Source organism: Dipteris shenzhenensis, chromosome 5 (assembly GCF_047967505.1).
Source record: "Dipteris shenzhenensis isolate YYH24624 ecotype China chromosome 5, Dip_SZ_1.0, whole genome shotgun sequence".
NCBI lineage: Eukaryota > Viridiplantae > Streptophyta > Polypodiopsida > Gleicheniales > Dipteridaceae > Dipteris > Dipteris shenzhenensis.
Window position 1 is genome coordinate 42,842,692 of NC_141600.1, and position 13,455 is coordinate 42,856,146.

The following is a 13,455-nucleotide window of genomic DNA, read 5'->3' on the forward strand; positions in this document are numbered from 1 at the left end:
GCCTTATTGCGATGTGGTTATGTGGACTGCCATGGTCCTGGGTTATGCAAATTGTGACAACGGTGGTCTGGCTTTCGAATTGTATGCACGAATGCACCAAGAAGGTGTCCAACCGAATGCTCGAACCTTTGTTGGAGCACTAAAGGGTTGCAATATCCTTGTAGCTCTGGATGAGGGAAAGGAATTTGACGGGAAATTAATAAAAATAGGAGGCCTAGAGAAAAGTAGAGCCATCCACTCCCAGGTGTTAAAGCATGGGTTCGATTCAAATGCATTTGTGGGAACCACATTGGTGGATGTTTACACAAAATGTGGAAGCTTGGAGGATGCACGGTGTGTTTTTGAAGAATTGCCTCATCGTGATGTAATTTCTTGGAATGCCATGATCCTTGGGTATAGCAAGCAGGAAGAGGGTGCACAAGCCTTAACCTAATAAAAAACTCATTTGGTTGCCTTACTTGAGAGGCCTTGTTTCTTGATTGAATTGGATGTCCACAAAGATTACTACTTTTGGAACGAAAGTTATCATCAATACAACCTCTAAAATAACTACAATCACATGAATGTTGGTGTTATTGTGCCATGGGGCCCAAAAAGTGAACACTGTTTCATAGTCTACTTCGATTTCAATATCATCAATTATATCCACGTCTAATAGTTCTCCAAAATCAAGCACTACATTAGGCTTTGACAAGTGCTTTGCATAGAAACCAAGATGCCCAAGTTACAAGTCATTCTTTGAGAAATTTAATCTTAAAAGATCAAGTACAAAGAGAAATTCATAAGTGCCAGACGTGGAAGCTCCGCATTTTAAAATACAAATCTTCTATACCTTGTGATCACCTTTGCCACTGTGATTGACTAGCATCTTTTAGAAAACCGCCTAGGGGACGCTCAGTAGTTAGAAAGATGAAATTGTGAGACAAAGATTGCACACTGGTACCCTTGCTTTGGAGGGCGATGAAAATATATTAGATAGTTGAAAAGATGAAATTTGTGAGACTAGGATTGCCCTCAATTCAAAGGGCAACATAAAAAAAGATAGATAGTTAGAAATATGACATTATAACACGAGGATTGCCGATTGTACCCTCACAAAGAAAAATTTTGGTAGGTGACATTGGATCTTCTCCAACTACAACATTTACCTTGCATGTTGAGCAATAGGATCTACAACCAACGAACTCTATTTATCCTCATTCAAGCAATCTACCTTTCTTTGTTGTAAGCTTAGACCCACATGCATTGGGTTGGAACCATCAACACCACCAATCCTTCATGACACCTTCCACCTGAAGGCACCCAATTACAAAGTCCCCAAGCCACCCCTCCTTTCCCCTACTCCTTACTCCATCTAATTGCATCCTCATCTTGTCTCTTGAACCCCTTGCTCAACCCTTTGCTTAGGTGTTCACTTTTCTGACTATGGCCATGTGAGGATTCCCTCCTCCTAGTTTCAGATTTCACCCCATTTATGAAGAGCTTGTGTCATTTTACTTAATAGGAACGTTTCTGGGAGATGTATTGAGTCTAATGTCATTGCTCAAATCGATCTCTACAAGCACAACCCATGCAATCTTCTCAAATCGTTATGCCTCCCCAACAAGGATATGGAATGGCATTTCTTCAATCCACCTAACAAAAAGTATTCCACACAAGCACCAACAGAGCAACATAGGGTCAGAGAAAAGGCAAAGAAAAGAATCATGTACCTAGAAGCATCAAAGTGGCTGCATCTGATGTTGGCTTTGAGGAAGGGAGATGGCAGGGCAATTTTTTCTTGGATTTTGGTCTAGGAGACAGACAGAAACCAGAAGAAATTTCACCTCGAAGCAAACCAAAAACAGAGAGGCATCTGTCATTTGTTGGTTTTCATGAGACAGACAGAAACCAAGGAAATTTCAAGCACAAACTGCAGAGACCAGGGATTGAAAGAGAGGGACTGGATGCATCAGAGATTTGAGGCACCTCTCATTTGTTGGTTTTCGTTTTGCTCCCCTGCAGCTTTCAGTTGTGCTAGTAAGCGTTCGCTCCACCATTTGTAGTACCCTGTCCACTCTGTAAATGCACCGTCAAAGGCTACTTTCTTCATCAATTGCACCACTTCATCGTCATGAATCGATAATGTTTTCATGATCCCCCCAAATGCAATCGCTTCTATCGACCCTGCTTCAGCCTTCACCTTGTGCACCATGGGCATCCACACTCGCAACAGCGAACAGCGTACAGAATTGCTCAACACCAGTCTCCCATCCTTCACTTTCTCAAGTATCCCCCTGATGATGCTGTGCAGATCGTTCGTTAGGATGGTGAGAGGAGTGCAATGGGGTAGCACCTTCCGTTCAAGCACAGCTCCAAAATCTTGGCAGCTAGCAATCGCTTCCACGAGTTCTTTTGCATTCGTGTGCCTTACAAGAAGCTTTGCCGTTCCCAACCAAGTCGTTACATCCTGCACCAAGGTATTCTGTGAGCACAATTTCTTCATACTAGAATCCCATGCTTCCATCAAAATATCCGTGGTCGTCTTAGCAAGAAAGCTTGAGCCACTTTCGACACTCTTGCTAACAAGCCCTTCAAGAGCAGACCTTGATTCAAAGCTGTTGTTAGACAGCATGTGAACCAGGAGCTTTCTGAGCGTCTCGGGAGCATTGGAAAAATCCAGTCTCTCTCTCAAGTCGTTCGAAGGCTGGAAACCCAGATTAGAAACCGTGCAACGGATGGATTCCTCTTCCTCCCAAGTCCAACAGACTGACACAAGATATTCCATACAAGCGTCGGCACATTCCTTGAAAAGGAGATGATCCGCAACAGGCAGAAGTTCTAGAGCCTCTGCGACGCTGCTGAAGACGAAAGGGGAGGAAAAAATCGACGGGGATGGACACCGGAACTGGAGGCAACGGCGGTAAGCGCTAGGGGGGGAGGGAGGGATGCTTACGAGAGTTAATAGGGTTTGAGAATCATCCTCATCAACAAGCTTGTCATCGTGGTCACACCAAGGCTTGTTGAGGCGGGTAGCGAAGTAAGGGATACGACTGAGGATGTCCGAAGGAGAGTGGACGACGATCTTCGGTGAACTGAAGCTGTTGGTATTGAGAACGATCGCGGAAGCAGATTCTTCAGAGTGCGTCGTCGATGCGAATGCCGGAGAAGCAGCAGCTGGGAGAACTATATTAACGGTCACGTTACAGCTTTGCTTCGGTGCTAGCCATACTGTTTCCACGTCCCGCCACTCCATAACTCCGTGCAAAATTCCGTCGATCTTCCGATTGATGCAAAATTCCGTCGATCTTCGAACTTGCTGCTGTAAGTATCCGCCTTGATCTTTAAGAGCTCTGGCAGAAATATCTCGCAACTTCTGTGTTCTTTCTCGCAAAAACGGCAATACAGAAAAAAAATCGAGATCAACAATCCCGCGAACTCGATGAAATCGACAGCATCATAAAATTCCTGCCGGAAACAACAAGAAGAAATCCGTCGGTTCTAAACATCGAAAACAGTAACAAGAATCTATCGAACTAATAATAAGAGTTTTCCTTAAAAGAATCTGTTATTGAAATCGACACCAAGGGTTAGGGTTTCAAAGTAGTCTTTAAATAGAGAAAATAAATCTCTCTATCTATTTACGGTAGCCAGCCTATGCGGAATTTTGGGTTTCTTCAACTCTCCTTGAGCCAAGTGTCTTAATATAAGCCTTGGATTTGATTTTGATATGAAGGCCCACAACACTTGATGAGAAAAGCATGCTTTTTGATGAAAAGCTCTGGATGGAAGGCATGAGCGCTTTTGAAGGCCTCTAAATCTATACATTTTGCAAACTTCAACTCTTTGGATCGTCTAGTTGATGTTGGCTCTGTCGCCCTCTCTCTCCAACATCGCTCACATAGAGAAACCACTTCGGAGGTAGAGACAAGATTTCCACGGTAAATGACGGAAGAAATCATGACAAGAATTTGGTCGATGCTCGAGTTGGAATACAAATACACTCATTGAGATTTAGGTAATATATAATTCTCTTACATATTTGCGATACTCAATCTCACCGTTAATATTCTCAGCGATTACAACCTCAGTGCATGGGGAAGGGCCCGTTTCCTCGAATTATAACTATTTGGGAAAGGAAGCACGCCGCCTCCCCGCCCACACTATGTGTGGCTATATAAAAGATATACATATTTATATATACATGTTTTCCATTTCAAGTTCTGTGTTTTCTTTTGCTTTTGCATATTCTAAATTCTTCTTTTTCTATTTGTGTGTTGAGGTGTTCGCAAGAAGGGAATGCTTAAATACATACGACATTTGGTTGGGCCTGCTATTGTCAGCTTAGTTTATAGTCAGGTATTTTTTAAACACTGTCCTGTCATCCTTTCTTCATTGTTAATTTATAATCAACATATTATAGATTACTCTCTTCATTCATTCCCCTTAGGTGGCCTACCGCACCGTAGTTATCTATTTCACACGAATGTGAAGGTGGATCTTCCCTCACTCAAACTTGGATTGGCTTTTGAAAATTTCACTCTCTTAACCGGGCACATGATAGCTTTTTTGACCGGTTCCAGTAGCTTGCAGCTGATGTGGCAAACGGATCTCCAATTTTTATCTGACGGTTGCAAATGGAGTGCACAGGCAGGTAAGGCTAGCAATGCTCCGATAACCAATGAGAATCCGCCACAGCAACTATTCTTGCCGGTTGAGTAACCTGTAAGCATGTGCCCCTGATTTTGATACATTTCGGCAGGGTCTAACACAGTTGAGGTAGGCATCTGCCCATGATTCTGATAAGCTCCAGCAAGTAGCCTTTGAAATGGAACTTGAAATAGAACTGCTCATGTGCCCAGCTATCTGAGACCTTCCATCTCCTCCTTTCATTCCATTAACCTTCCATCTCCTCCTCCCTCCCGAAGTTGAACTTCCATCTCTTCCATTCCATTGACCTTCTATCTCTCCTACCTCTTGTCTTTCCACCTCCTCCCCACTCAAAGCCTGCCTCTTGTCTTTCCACCTCCTCCCCTCTCCAAGCCCATCTAAGAGCTCCTTCTTTGTGACATGTGGCAGGCTCTTCTCCTCCAAGCTGCCACGTGTCCTCTTTTTTTTTTTGTGGGTGTCTGTGGTTAATAGGTTAAAGACTATCCACTCAAACAAGATGAGCTTCAAGGGGGCGAATAAAGTTGAGAGCTAGAGAAGAAGAAGAAGGAAGGAAGGAGAGAGAGAGAGAGAGAGAGAGAGAGAGAGAGAGAGAGAGAGAGAGAGAGAGAGAGAGAGGGAGGGGGGGGGGGGAGAGAAAGATGGGGTACACATGGCAACTTTAGCCCAAATCATAACAAGATGAACTTCATTCATGTGGCTTGCCCAAGATGGTGCATGGAAAGGGGGTGAATTGAAAGCTGAGAGCGAGATAAGAAGAAGAAGTAAGAGAGAGAGAGAGAGAGAGAGAGAGAGAGAGAGAGAGAGAGAAGGGGGGGGGGGGGATCGGTACAAATAGCAAGATCAAGGATACAAAGCCCAATCACAAAAGTGTGTGCACAAATTCATCAAAATGTAATTTTCACTCATTAAATGAGTGAGTCTTTACTATGGCCTACCTATCCAAGGCAGGCCAAACTAGATTTGCGACAGGAAGCCTTTCCATCGTGGAGCACATTACTACTAAGTCAAAATTGAACTTGAATCCTAGCATTTTATCAAACATTTAAAGGAAAAAAAGTGAACGAGTAAAAATATGGACATGAGACACGACATAGGGTCCGTTAGGACCCGAACCTCCTTGCAAATGTCAAGGGTGGTGATTTATTATTGAGTTGGCGATATCCATATTAATTGTGTGATTTGGGAGTTGAAGACCAACAAATACATGAATAAGGTAACACTTACAAGAGCTCATAACTGATCCTCATTGTTGTAGTCTATACAATATTGTCACATGGACTACAATCGTATGAATAAAGGTGTCCATATCTTTCAATCTTGCATCCAGCTTGGGTTTCCTTGCTCCCTTGCATCGAGAACATGCATCAAAAGAGAAGAATGTTATAAGAATTCAAATTGAAAACAAGCTATTTTGAATGGACGAGCAATTGAAAATATTTGCATGATAATATATAATATATAATTATTATAACCACACATAGTATGGGCGGAGAGGTGGGGTGCTTCCTTTCCCAGAGAGTTATAATCCAAGGGAACGAGCCCTTCCCTAAGTGCCGAGAATATAAACACTGAGAATATAAGCGTCGAGAATAAGTCTCGTGAATGGATAAGATACTAGCATATTGCCTAGTCAACAACCGTAATCGCTCAGTCCCATCGTTGTCCATCTTGGCGGAGTCTGCATCATTGAAGTTAGAACCTATGCTACTGCCACCTTGATCGCTACACTGATCAACTCCATCACGTCTTCGGTTTGCAGGTAGCTTCCTGCTGGTAGCATTGGAATCATAGGATGTTGTTGTTGCATAGGAGATTACGGGAGAAGTGATATGCTCCACTGGGTGATTGGGCACAAACATCGAAAGGGCAAGCTTGCTGCGAAATGCTTTTCCTTCTCCTTTGATCGCCTATGGCCGAAAGGGCAAGCTTGCTACAGATCAATCTTTGCTTTTGCAATGGAACCCAAGCCTCTATCCTCTTAGTGCTGCTGTCAGGCATGGAAAGCGAGAGAGATGTACAAGGATCAGTGCTTCAGCTTGAGGTTCTGTTGCTTGTTTTGTAGGAACTGGCCCATACGACAAGAATGCGGAGGCCCTTGGCATCGGCTTCATCTAGCAGTAGAGAGTGGTGATCCCAAAGTCTTACAAGTGTTTTTAAAGGTTGATAGGGTTAAAAAGAAGTTGTTCAGAAAGTGGAACAACAATGGTAGAACTGCGCTCATGCTGGCTATTGCAAGGATAAGGAGAATTCACAAGAGAAAAACCTGTTGAGAACTGAATTGTCTTGAGGGTGTGGACTAGTTTTAACACCTTTATGCCATGGAGAGAAGCAACGCATTCAACATACTGACATTGGACCAAATGCAATTCTTCTAGCTCAAAACTTCGAGAACACCATTGCATATTCTTCTGCATCCAATGATGTCAAATCTCTTATAGAGAGAATATTTCTCCGTGGTAGTTTGATCGTGTCAAAATAGAGTGCAGGAGTAGAATTTTACACACAAGCAGCTCCTAGAATGTGAGAACAAAGGCTGCCTTCGGGTCTCCTTGCATAAAAAGTATAGCAGTAGTAGTCGAAAGCAGGATGTTGCCTAATGAGGCACAAAAGATGTGACTTCCTCACACGCTATGAATTCGAAAAGTGACCCCAACATCACACGACAAGTCCAATGAGGCTTCCTCTCTCCAATGACTCCACCAGATGTTAGAACTAAGGATTTGAAGGCAAGCCACAACTCAGATGCCAAATCTTGGCCGACGCCCTTTTGTACAAGTTCATGTGGCTGCACGCACTCCTTTTTTGATTGCTCTCAAACCACCTTCATTGTTGTCAATCTAAGAGCTAAGGGATGCTCAAACAAATGATCCAAAGATTCCAAATCTCTTCATGACGGCAGTCTATACCTAAGATGCTCTCTAATTTGAAAGAGAATACTCACCGATGATCTTTTCCCTACTGGTGTCAAAAGGAGCGCGCTGGACACCGACGAATCGAGTAGCCAGTTGGGATCTATCAATTCACCATACTTCTCTAGTAAATTACGAGATTCCTCCTCCAGGCGAAGCATTGCAATCTACAACAAATTTCGGGCCTAATCGATCGTCAAGATACTTGGTTCTGAGGACTAGCGAATCTATGAATCTCCATCGTGGCGGCCTAACTTGTCGAGATAGGAGTTCCGGTGGTCTTCCAAATAGTTAGATTTGTGTCGCAACTCTTTTCGAAAGAAGAACCACTAATCAAGGAATTTTGTTTTTTCTGTGATTGTTTGTTTTAACGTGCGATTTGTCTACAATAATAGGGACACACGATATGGGTGGTGACTGAACTTCTATGCGCCAATAAGGCCGATAACAATGTGGATGTGTGACTTGGTTGATACCCAATTGGAGAAGATTCAAGTAATTCTTAATATCCACATTGCCAACAATTCTTAGCTCTGCTTTGGAGGTGGCTAGTGAGCCATGGATATGTCTCACATGTAGACATGCACCCACTCCACAAGAGCATCTCCAGGCTTTGGATATTGTTTTAATTGCCAATTGCAACTATCGAAGACTTGAAGCACGTAGTGGAAGATTCAAATGGGCTTTTGAGATTTGATGCGATTAAAGGATTAGTTGGTGACAATGAAAAATAAAAAATCATGTGGGAAGGCAAATTTGGAGCAGAGGAAATAAATTTGGAGGAAATTGAGAACCGTTGATCTTGACCACAGCTTTTCAAAGCAACGTCTTCAATTGTGACACGTGGTTTCCTAAAGGTTCGAAGAATCAAAACTCCCCTCTAGGCTGTCTGTCGTGAAAAGTCCACTTAGGAAATGCCTCCTAGTCGAAAACAAGATGAAGGGCAAATAATGACAATAGATGGACATGGAACATTTTGAGTTGAATGGTATCTTGCTGGTGGTTTGAAAGCCCTCAAGTGCTTGCATGGTTGTTATATAGGGGAAAATGCAATGTTCACATGCCTTTATTGCATGTGTTCATGCGACGTAAGCAAAAGGCTGGATTACTATGGGAGAATGGCATTTTATCTTGCAGCCAAATGCAAGCTCAAGAAGGATCCAAATTGGGATCCCATCTTGCCCATCCCACTAGAGAGAGTACACATATGTACTTTACACGCATAATTGCGCGTTCTTGATAAGTTGTTGTATTTGCATCTCGTTTATGCTTGGAATTTAATTCAAGAAGTATCCGCACAATGAATTGCAAAAGCTGAGAAGTTGCTGTCAGATATGGGATTCCATGGAGGACATGTCAAACTTAAGGAGGATAATAAAACGTCTAGGGCAACATAGAATCTTCCTACCAAAGTATCCATGGGCGAAGCGAAGGCAAGGAGATTCCTATCTAATCAAAATCCCAAAAAAGACAAACATACATTGTCTCAAAGCAGCTTGGGTTGGGAATATTGGAAAGCATTGTGTGAATGCAGGACCAATAAGGCTTCTCATCCTCAAGTAGCAGCTTTGAGAGCTAAAGTATGGACAAAGGTAGAGGCATTGATAAAATTGTTTCGCCAGGTTCAAATCGACAAGATGTGTTATGAAAGGTCCAGGATGGCTATGAAAGTGTTTATGCAATTAATGGTGAAAGCATGGGGGGAGTCTCACATTACGCATTACATGGTAATCTTGTCACCATCGTAATATTTAGCACTTGCTTTATTATATTTTTTAAATAGAAATGATGCTCGCCATGTTTGCAGCATATTCTCTATGCACATGGACCATGGTTTGTATAGAATTGGGACCCTTTGTCCATTTGGAATACACAAGGCATGGAGAAGTAACACTATAGAGCCAAGGAAACCTACTTCAAGAACTCAAGGCATGGTGGTGGTTCACTTGTAGCAATTGCATGAGATGTTCGACTGGCTTTTTAGATGTTTACTAGGTAGGACTTTGAAGTTTGAAAAGGCAAAGGCATCATAACTTGCAAAAGCAGTTCAAATTGTATAAAAGAATAGAAGGCATAGTGCTTGGAAAGCATCCATAGGGATTCGAGGAGTCACACATTGGTTGCAAGCTAGAGTGAGAGAAGGGAGCAGATGGGTCCAACTAGCAACATAAGCTATGGTGTAATTGTATACAGTTATGAAATGAATGTCTTGCTTAGTTTGACCACAATTTGTATACTCACTCTTGGAGTCCAGGTTCTATGTGAGGTAAGGAGGTTGGGGAAGGTGGGGGCAGGGTGAGGGAGGGGGAAGAGAAGGGAGGGGCATGGAGCAGGGCAGGGGGGCAAAGTGGTGGCAAGGGTGGGGGGAGGGGGGGGATAGGGGGGAGGGCGGCAACAGCAGCGAGAGGGGGGTAGGGGGAGGGAGATGGGGGTGGGCGGGCGAAGTAGGGAGGTGGGTGTCGATGGGTGGGCGACGGGGGTTGGATGGGTTAGGGTGGGGGTGAGGGCGGGGGCGGGGGGTAGGATGAAACCCTAAACGTAATTAAAAGGGGTGTAAAAAAATGATGGCCTATATAAAAAGTTTAGCTCCACTACCTCCATGGCATCTGCGCACATGAACCTCTCCGGGTTCGGTGGCACCTCATCTAACTCTCATGAGCCCTCCTCCAACTCTCATGAGCCCTCTTGGAACTCTCGTGAGCCCTCCCCAAACTCTCATGAGCCCTCCCTCAACTCTCGTGAGCCCTCCCTTAACTCCCAAGAGCATGATCCTTCCCCTAGGTCCCATGAGCCCTCCCCTGACTCCCGTGAGCTTGTCCTATGAACCGTCTCCCAAGTCCACTCCTAAGTCTCATGAGCCTTCTCCTCTGCATGAGCCTTCTCCTCCGCATGAGTCTTCCCCTGCCCTTGAGCCCTCCCCCAAGTCCCTATTGAGATATCGAGCTCCACTCGTGATATGCCAGGGTGACCGTTGTGCATTTATGTCACCAACTTGTTAGTTGTAGATGCGGTTAGTACACCGCCCATGAATAATAGCTAGATGACAGCTATCTTTATGTACTCTAGTTAGTGGCTCAATTAGTATGCCACCTTAGTTAGCTGAGTTTGGTTTGAGACCCACATATAGGGTTCACCTATTCTTTTGCACTTAGAGTTCTTTTGGCTTTCACAACTAAGAAGAGAAAAACTATTTTCAGCCTCCACCTTTGTGTATATTCCCCCATTGTGTATGTGAGAAAGCTGCAAGTGAGACTCCTTCCTTCTCTCCCACTCTCTTCACATGGTATCAGAGCTCGGTTCGTGGTGAGGAGCTCAAGAAAGTAAGCCAAGTTCGCGGTGTCCTAGTAAGAGGATCAGTGTTGCTTTCACGATGTGGTGAGAGGGCAGTATATGCTACGGGAGTTTTTTTGATTCGATGCCATTTTGGGGCCCATTTTGGTGGCGGAAGTTTTTCGCAGGCACTTAGGAAAGTGCCCTGTTTTTGTTGTGCGACCATTGTTTTGCAGGTTGGTGAAAAGTTATTGCAGAAATTGCATTGTATGCCTGTGCGCATAGATATTGGGAGTGACAGAATCATTCTTATTGCATGTTGATGCATAATCGTCACTAGAAAGTGACTGTGTGGTCAAATACCACTCTTGTCAGTTTTGCAGATTTGCCCTTGTGAGGCAAAAGTTGTGTTTTTTTGTAGTGACAGAATATTTTGCAGTGTTCTGTAATGGCGTCTGATGCTCTTTCACAGATTGTCACTAAAAAACTTAACAAGAATAACTTCCAAGCATGGAAGTTTAGAATGACGAATTTCCTTAAGGGAAAAGGCTATTGGGAGTTCATTACTGGAGCTGAACAAGAATCAGTTATTCGTAATGTCCCCAATCAACAGGAGTTGTAGGCATTTAAAGGCTGGCACGAGAGAACCAGAAAAGTTATGTACGGGCTATTTATCAGTATTTCAGATTCTATGATTGTGCATATTCAGGATGTAAGCATGCCGAAGGAGGCCAGATTTGAGCTATGTTGTTGGTTTGGTAAGTCAGTTTATGCAGCCTCCAAGGAAATCGCATTTGGATGCGGCTAGACGCATACTGAGGTATGTGAAGTCCACATTGCAGTATGGACTATTTTATGAGATTGGGGTTCAGATACAATTGCATGGATACACTGATGTTGATTGGCCTGGTAGTATTTCTAATAGAAAATCTACAAGTGGATATATGTTCTCTTTTGGGAGTGCTGCAGTCACTTGGAGTAGCAAGAAACAACCTACAGTTGCCTTGTCGAGCACAGAGGCTGAGTACAGGGATGCAACAATGGCTGCATGTGAGGTAGCTTGGTTGCATAAGCTACTTTATGATATGCATCAGTTTATAGATGGGCCAATTATCATTTATTGTGACAACATGAGCAGTATACACTTGGTAAATAACCCAGTCCATCATGCTAGAACAAAGCACATTGAGCTGCATTATCACTATGTGTGGGAGAACGTTCTAGTAGGTTTTATTGATCTAGTTTATGTCAGCACAGAGGATCAGGTAGTTGACATATTCACGAAGGCATTGGGTGCAGAGAAGCTACGCAAGTTCAGAGACCTACTTGGTGTGCAGGAATTGGGATTGAGGTCGAGGGGGAGTGTTGAGATATCAAGCTCCGCTCGTGATATGCCAGGGTGACCGTTGTGCATTTATGTCACCAACTTGTTAGCTGGAGATGCAGTTGGTACACCGCCCATGAATAATAGGTGGATGACAGCTATCTTTATGTACTCTAGTTAGTGGCTTAGTTAGGATGCCACCTTAGTTAGCTGAGTTTGGTTTGAGACCCACATATAGGGTTCACCTATTCTTTCATATATAGAGTTCTTTTGGCTTTCACAACTAAGAAGAGGGAACCTGTTCTTAGCCTGCACCTTTGTGTATATTCCCCCATTGTGTATGTGAGAAAGCTGCAAGTGAGATTCCTTCCTTCTCTCCCACTCTCTTCATAGTCCCAAGAGCATGTTCCCTCCCTTGACTCTCATGAGCCTTCCCCAAAATCCTGTCAGACAACCCCCAAGCACTAGGAGGGATCTCGTGATAGGACTCCCCCATATGAGCAAAACCTTTTTAAGAATATCTTCGATATTGAGAGGCTTTCAGAGAGGATTAAGCACACCGCAAGAAAGAGTGCTACGATCATCCCTCTCTTGGTGATAGAGCCCATCATGGACATAGTTTCTGTGCCCACGCACAGGGTAAAGTAGATGTCGAGGAAGTCCCATCACAAGGACTCCAAAAAAGGTGAAAGCTCAAGTCATCCACGAGAGGAGGATTCGGAGGAGGATCAGTGTAGAGAAGAGTAGTGCAAGAAGTTCAAAATAGACAAGAGGCGATGGCCATGTTCGGGTACCTGTACGACCTCCACCAAGAGTCAAGAAACCATACAAGGCAAAGCCAAGAACGAGGGGCCTAAGGGAGATCAGACAGTTGCTACAGAAGAGCATTGACAACCTGATCTCGTGTGCTCCCTTCCAATGTGTGGTATGAGAGATAGTACAAGGGTACAAGGACGATAAGTGCTTTAGCACAGGAGCTATGGGTGTGCTCAAGGAGGCTACGAAGCAAGTCACAACCTCTTTGTTCAAGGACACCAACTTGTGTGCCATACATGCAAAGCACGTCACGGTCATGGATAAGGACATGGCTCTGACGAAGCGGCTATGGATGGACCCAAGCTTACCCAAGCTTGAAGCCCTAGAATCTCCTGGAGCCACCCTTAGGACTTAGAATACCCCTTGCCCTTGAAGGAACATTCTTGTATCTGAGGCCCAAGGGGCAATCTTTTTAAATAAAATAAAATATATCTATATTTTGTACACTATCACATTGTTGTGTGAATTCTCCACGTTTATGATTGA

At 43.8% G+C, this 13,455-nt stretch overlaps 1 protein-coding gene across 1 annotated transcript; it reads right to left on the minus strand.

The window, feature by feature from the left end:
- Positions 1 to 1,049: 1,049 nt before the first annotated feature.
- LOC147902053 (BTB/POZ domain-containing protein At3g50780-like) lies at positions 1,050 to 5,395 on the minus strand. The gene is made up of 3 exons (XM_087375151.1): positions 5,298 to 5,395; positions 1,969 to 3,616; positions 1,050 to 1,635 (listed from the first exon to the last, which is right to left on the minus strand). Exons 2-3 carry the CDS (start codon positions 3,233 to 3,235, stop codon positions 1,556 to 1,558), a joined length of 1,347 nt encoding a protein of 448 aa, XP_087231277.1. The 5' UTR covers positions 3,236 to 3,616; positions 5,298 to 5,395; the 3' UTR covers positions 1,050 to 1,555.
- Between the last annotated feature and the right edge of the window lie 8,060 nt (positions 5,396 to 13,455).

Bases quoted from the DNA above. Each gene is read 5' to 3' on its own strand.
- LOC147902053 (XM_087375151.1), bottom strand. From the start codon at position 3,235: ATGGAGTGGCGGGACGTGGAAACAGTATGGCTAGCACCGAAGCAAAGC. The intron at 1,636-1,968 runs GTGCCTCAAATC...ACTTTTTGTTAG, and splicing joins CGAAAACCAACAAATGAGAG to GTGGATTGAAGAAATGCCAT.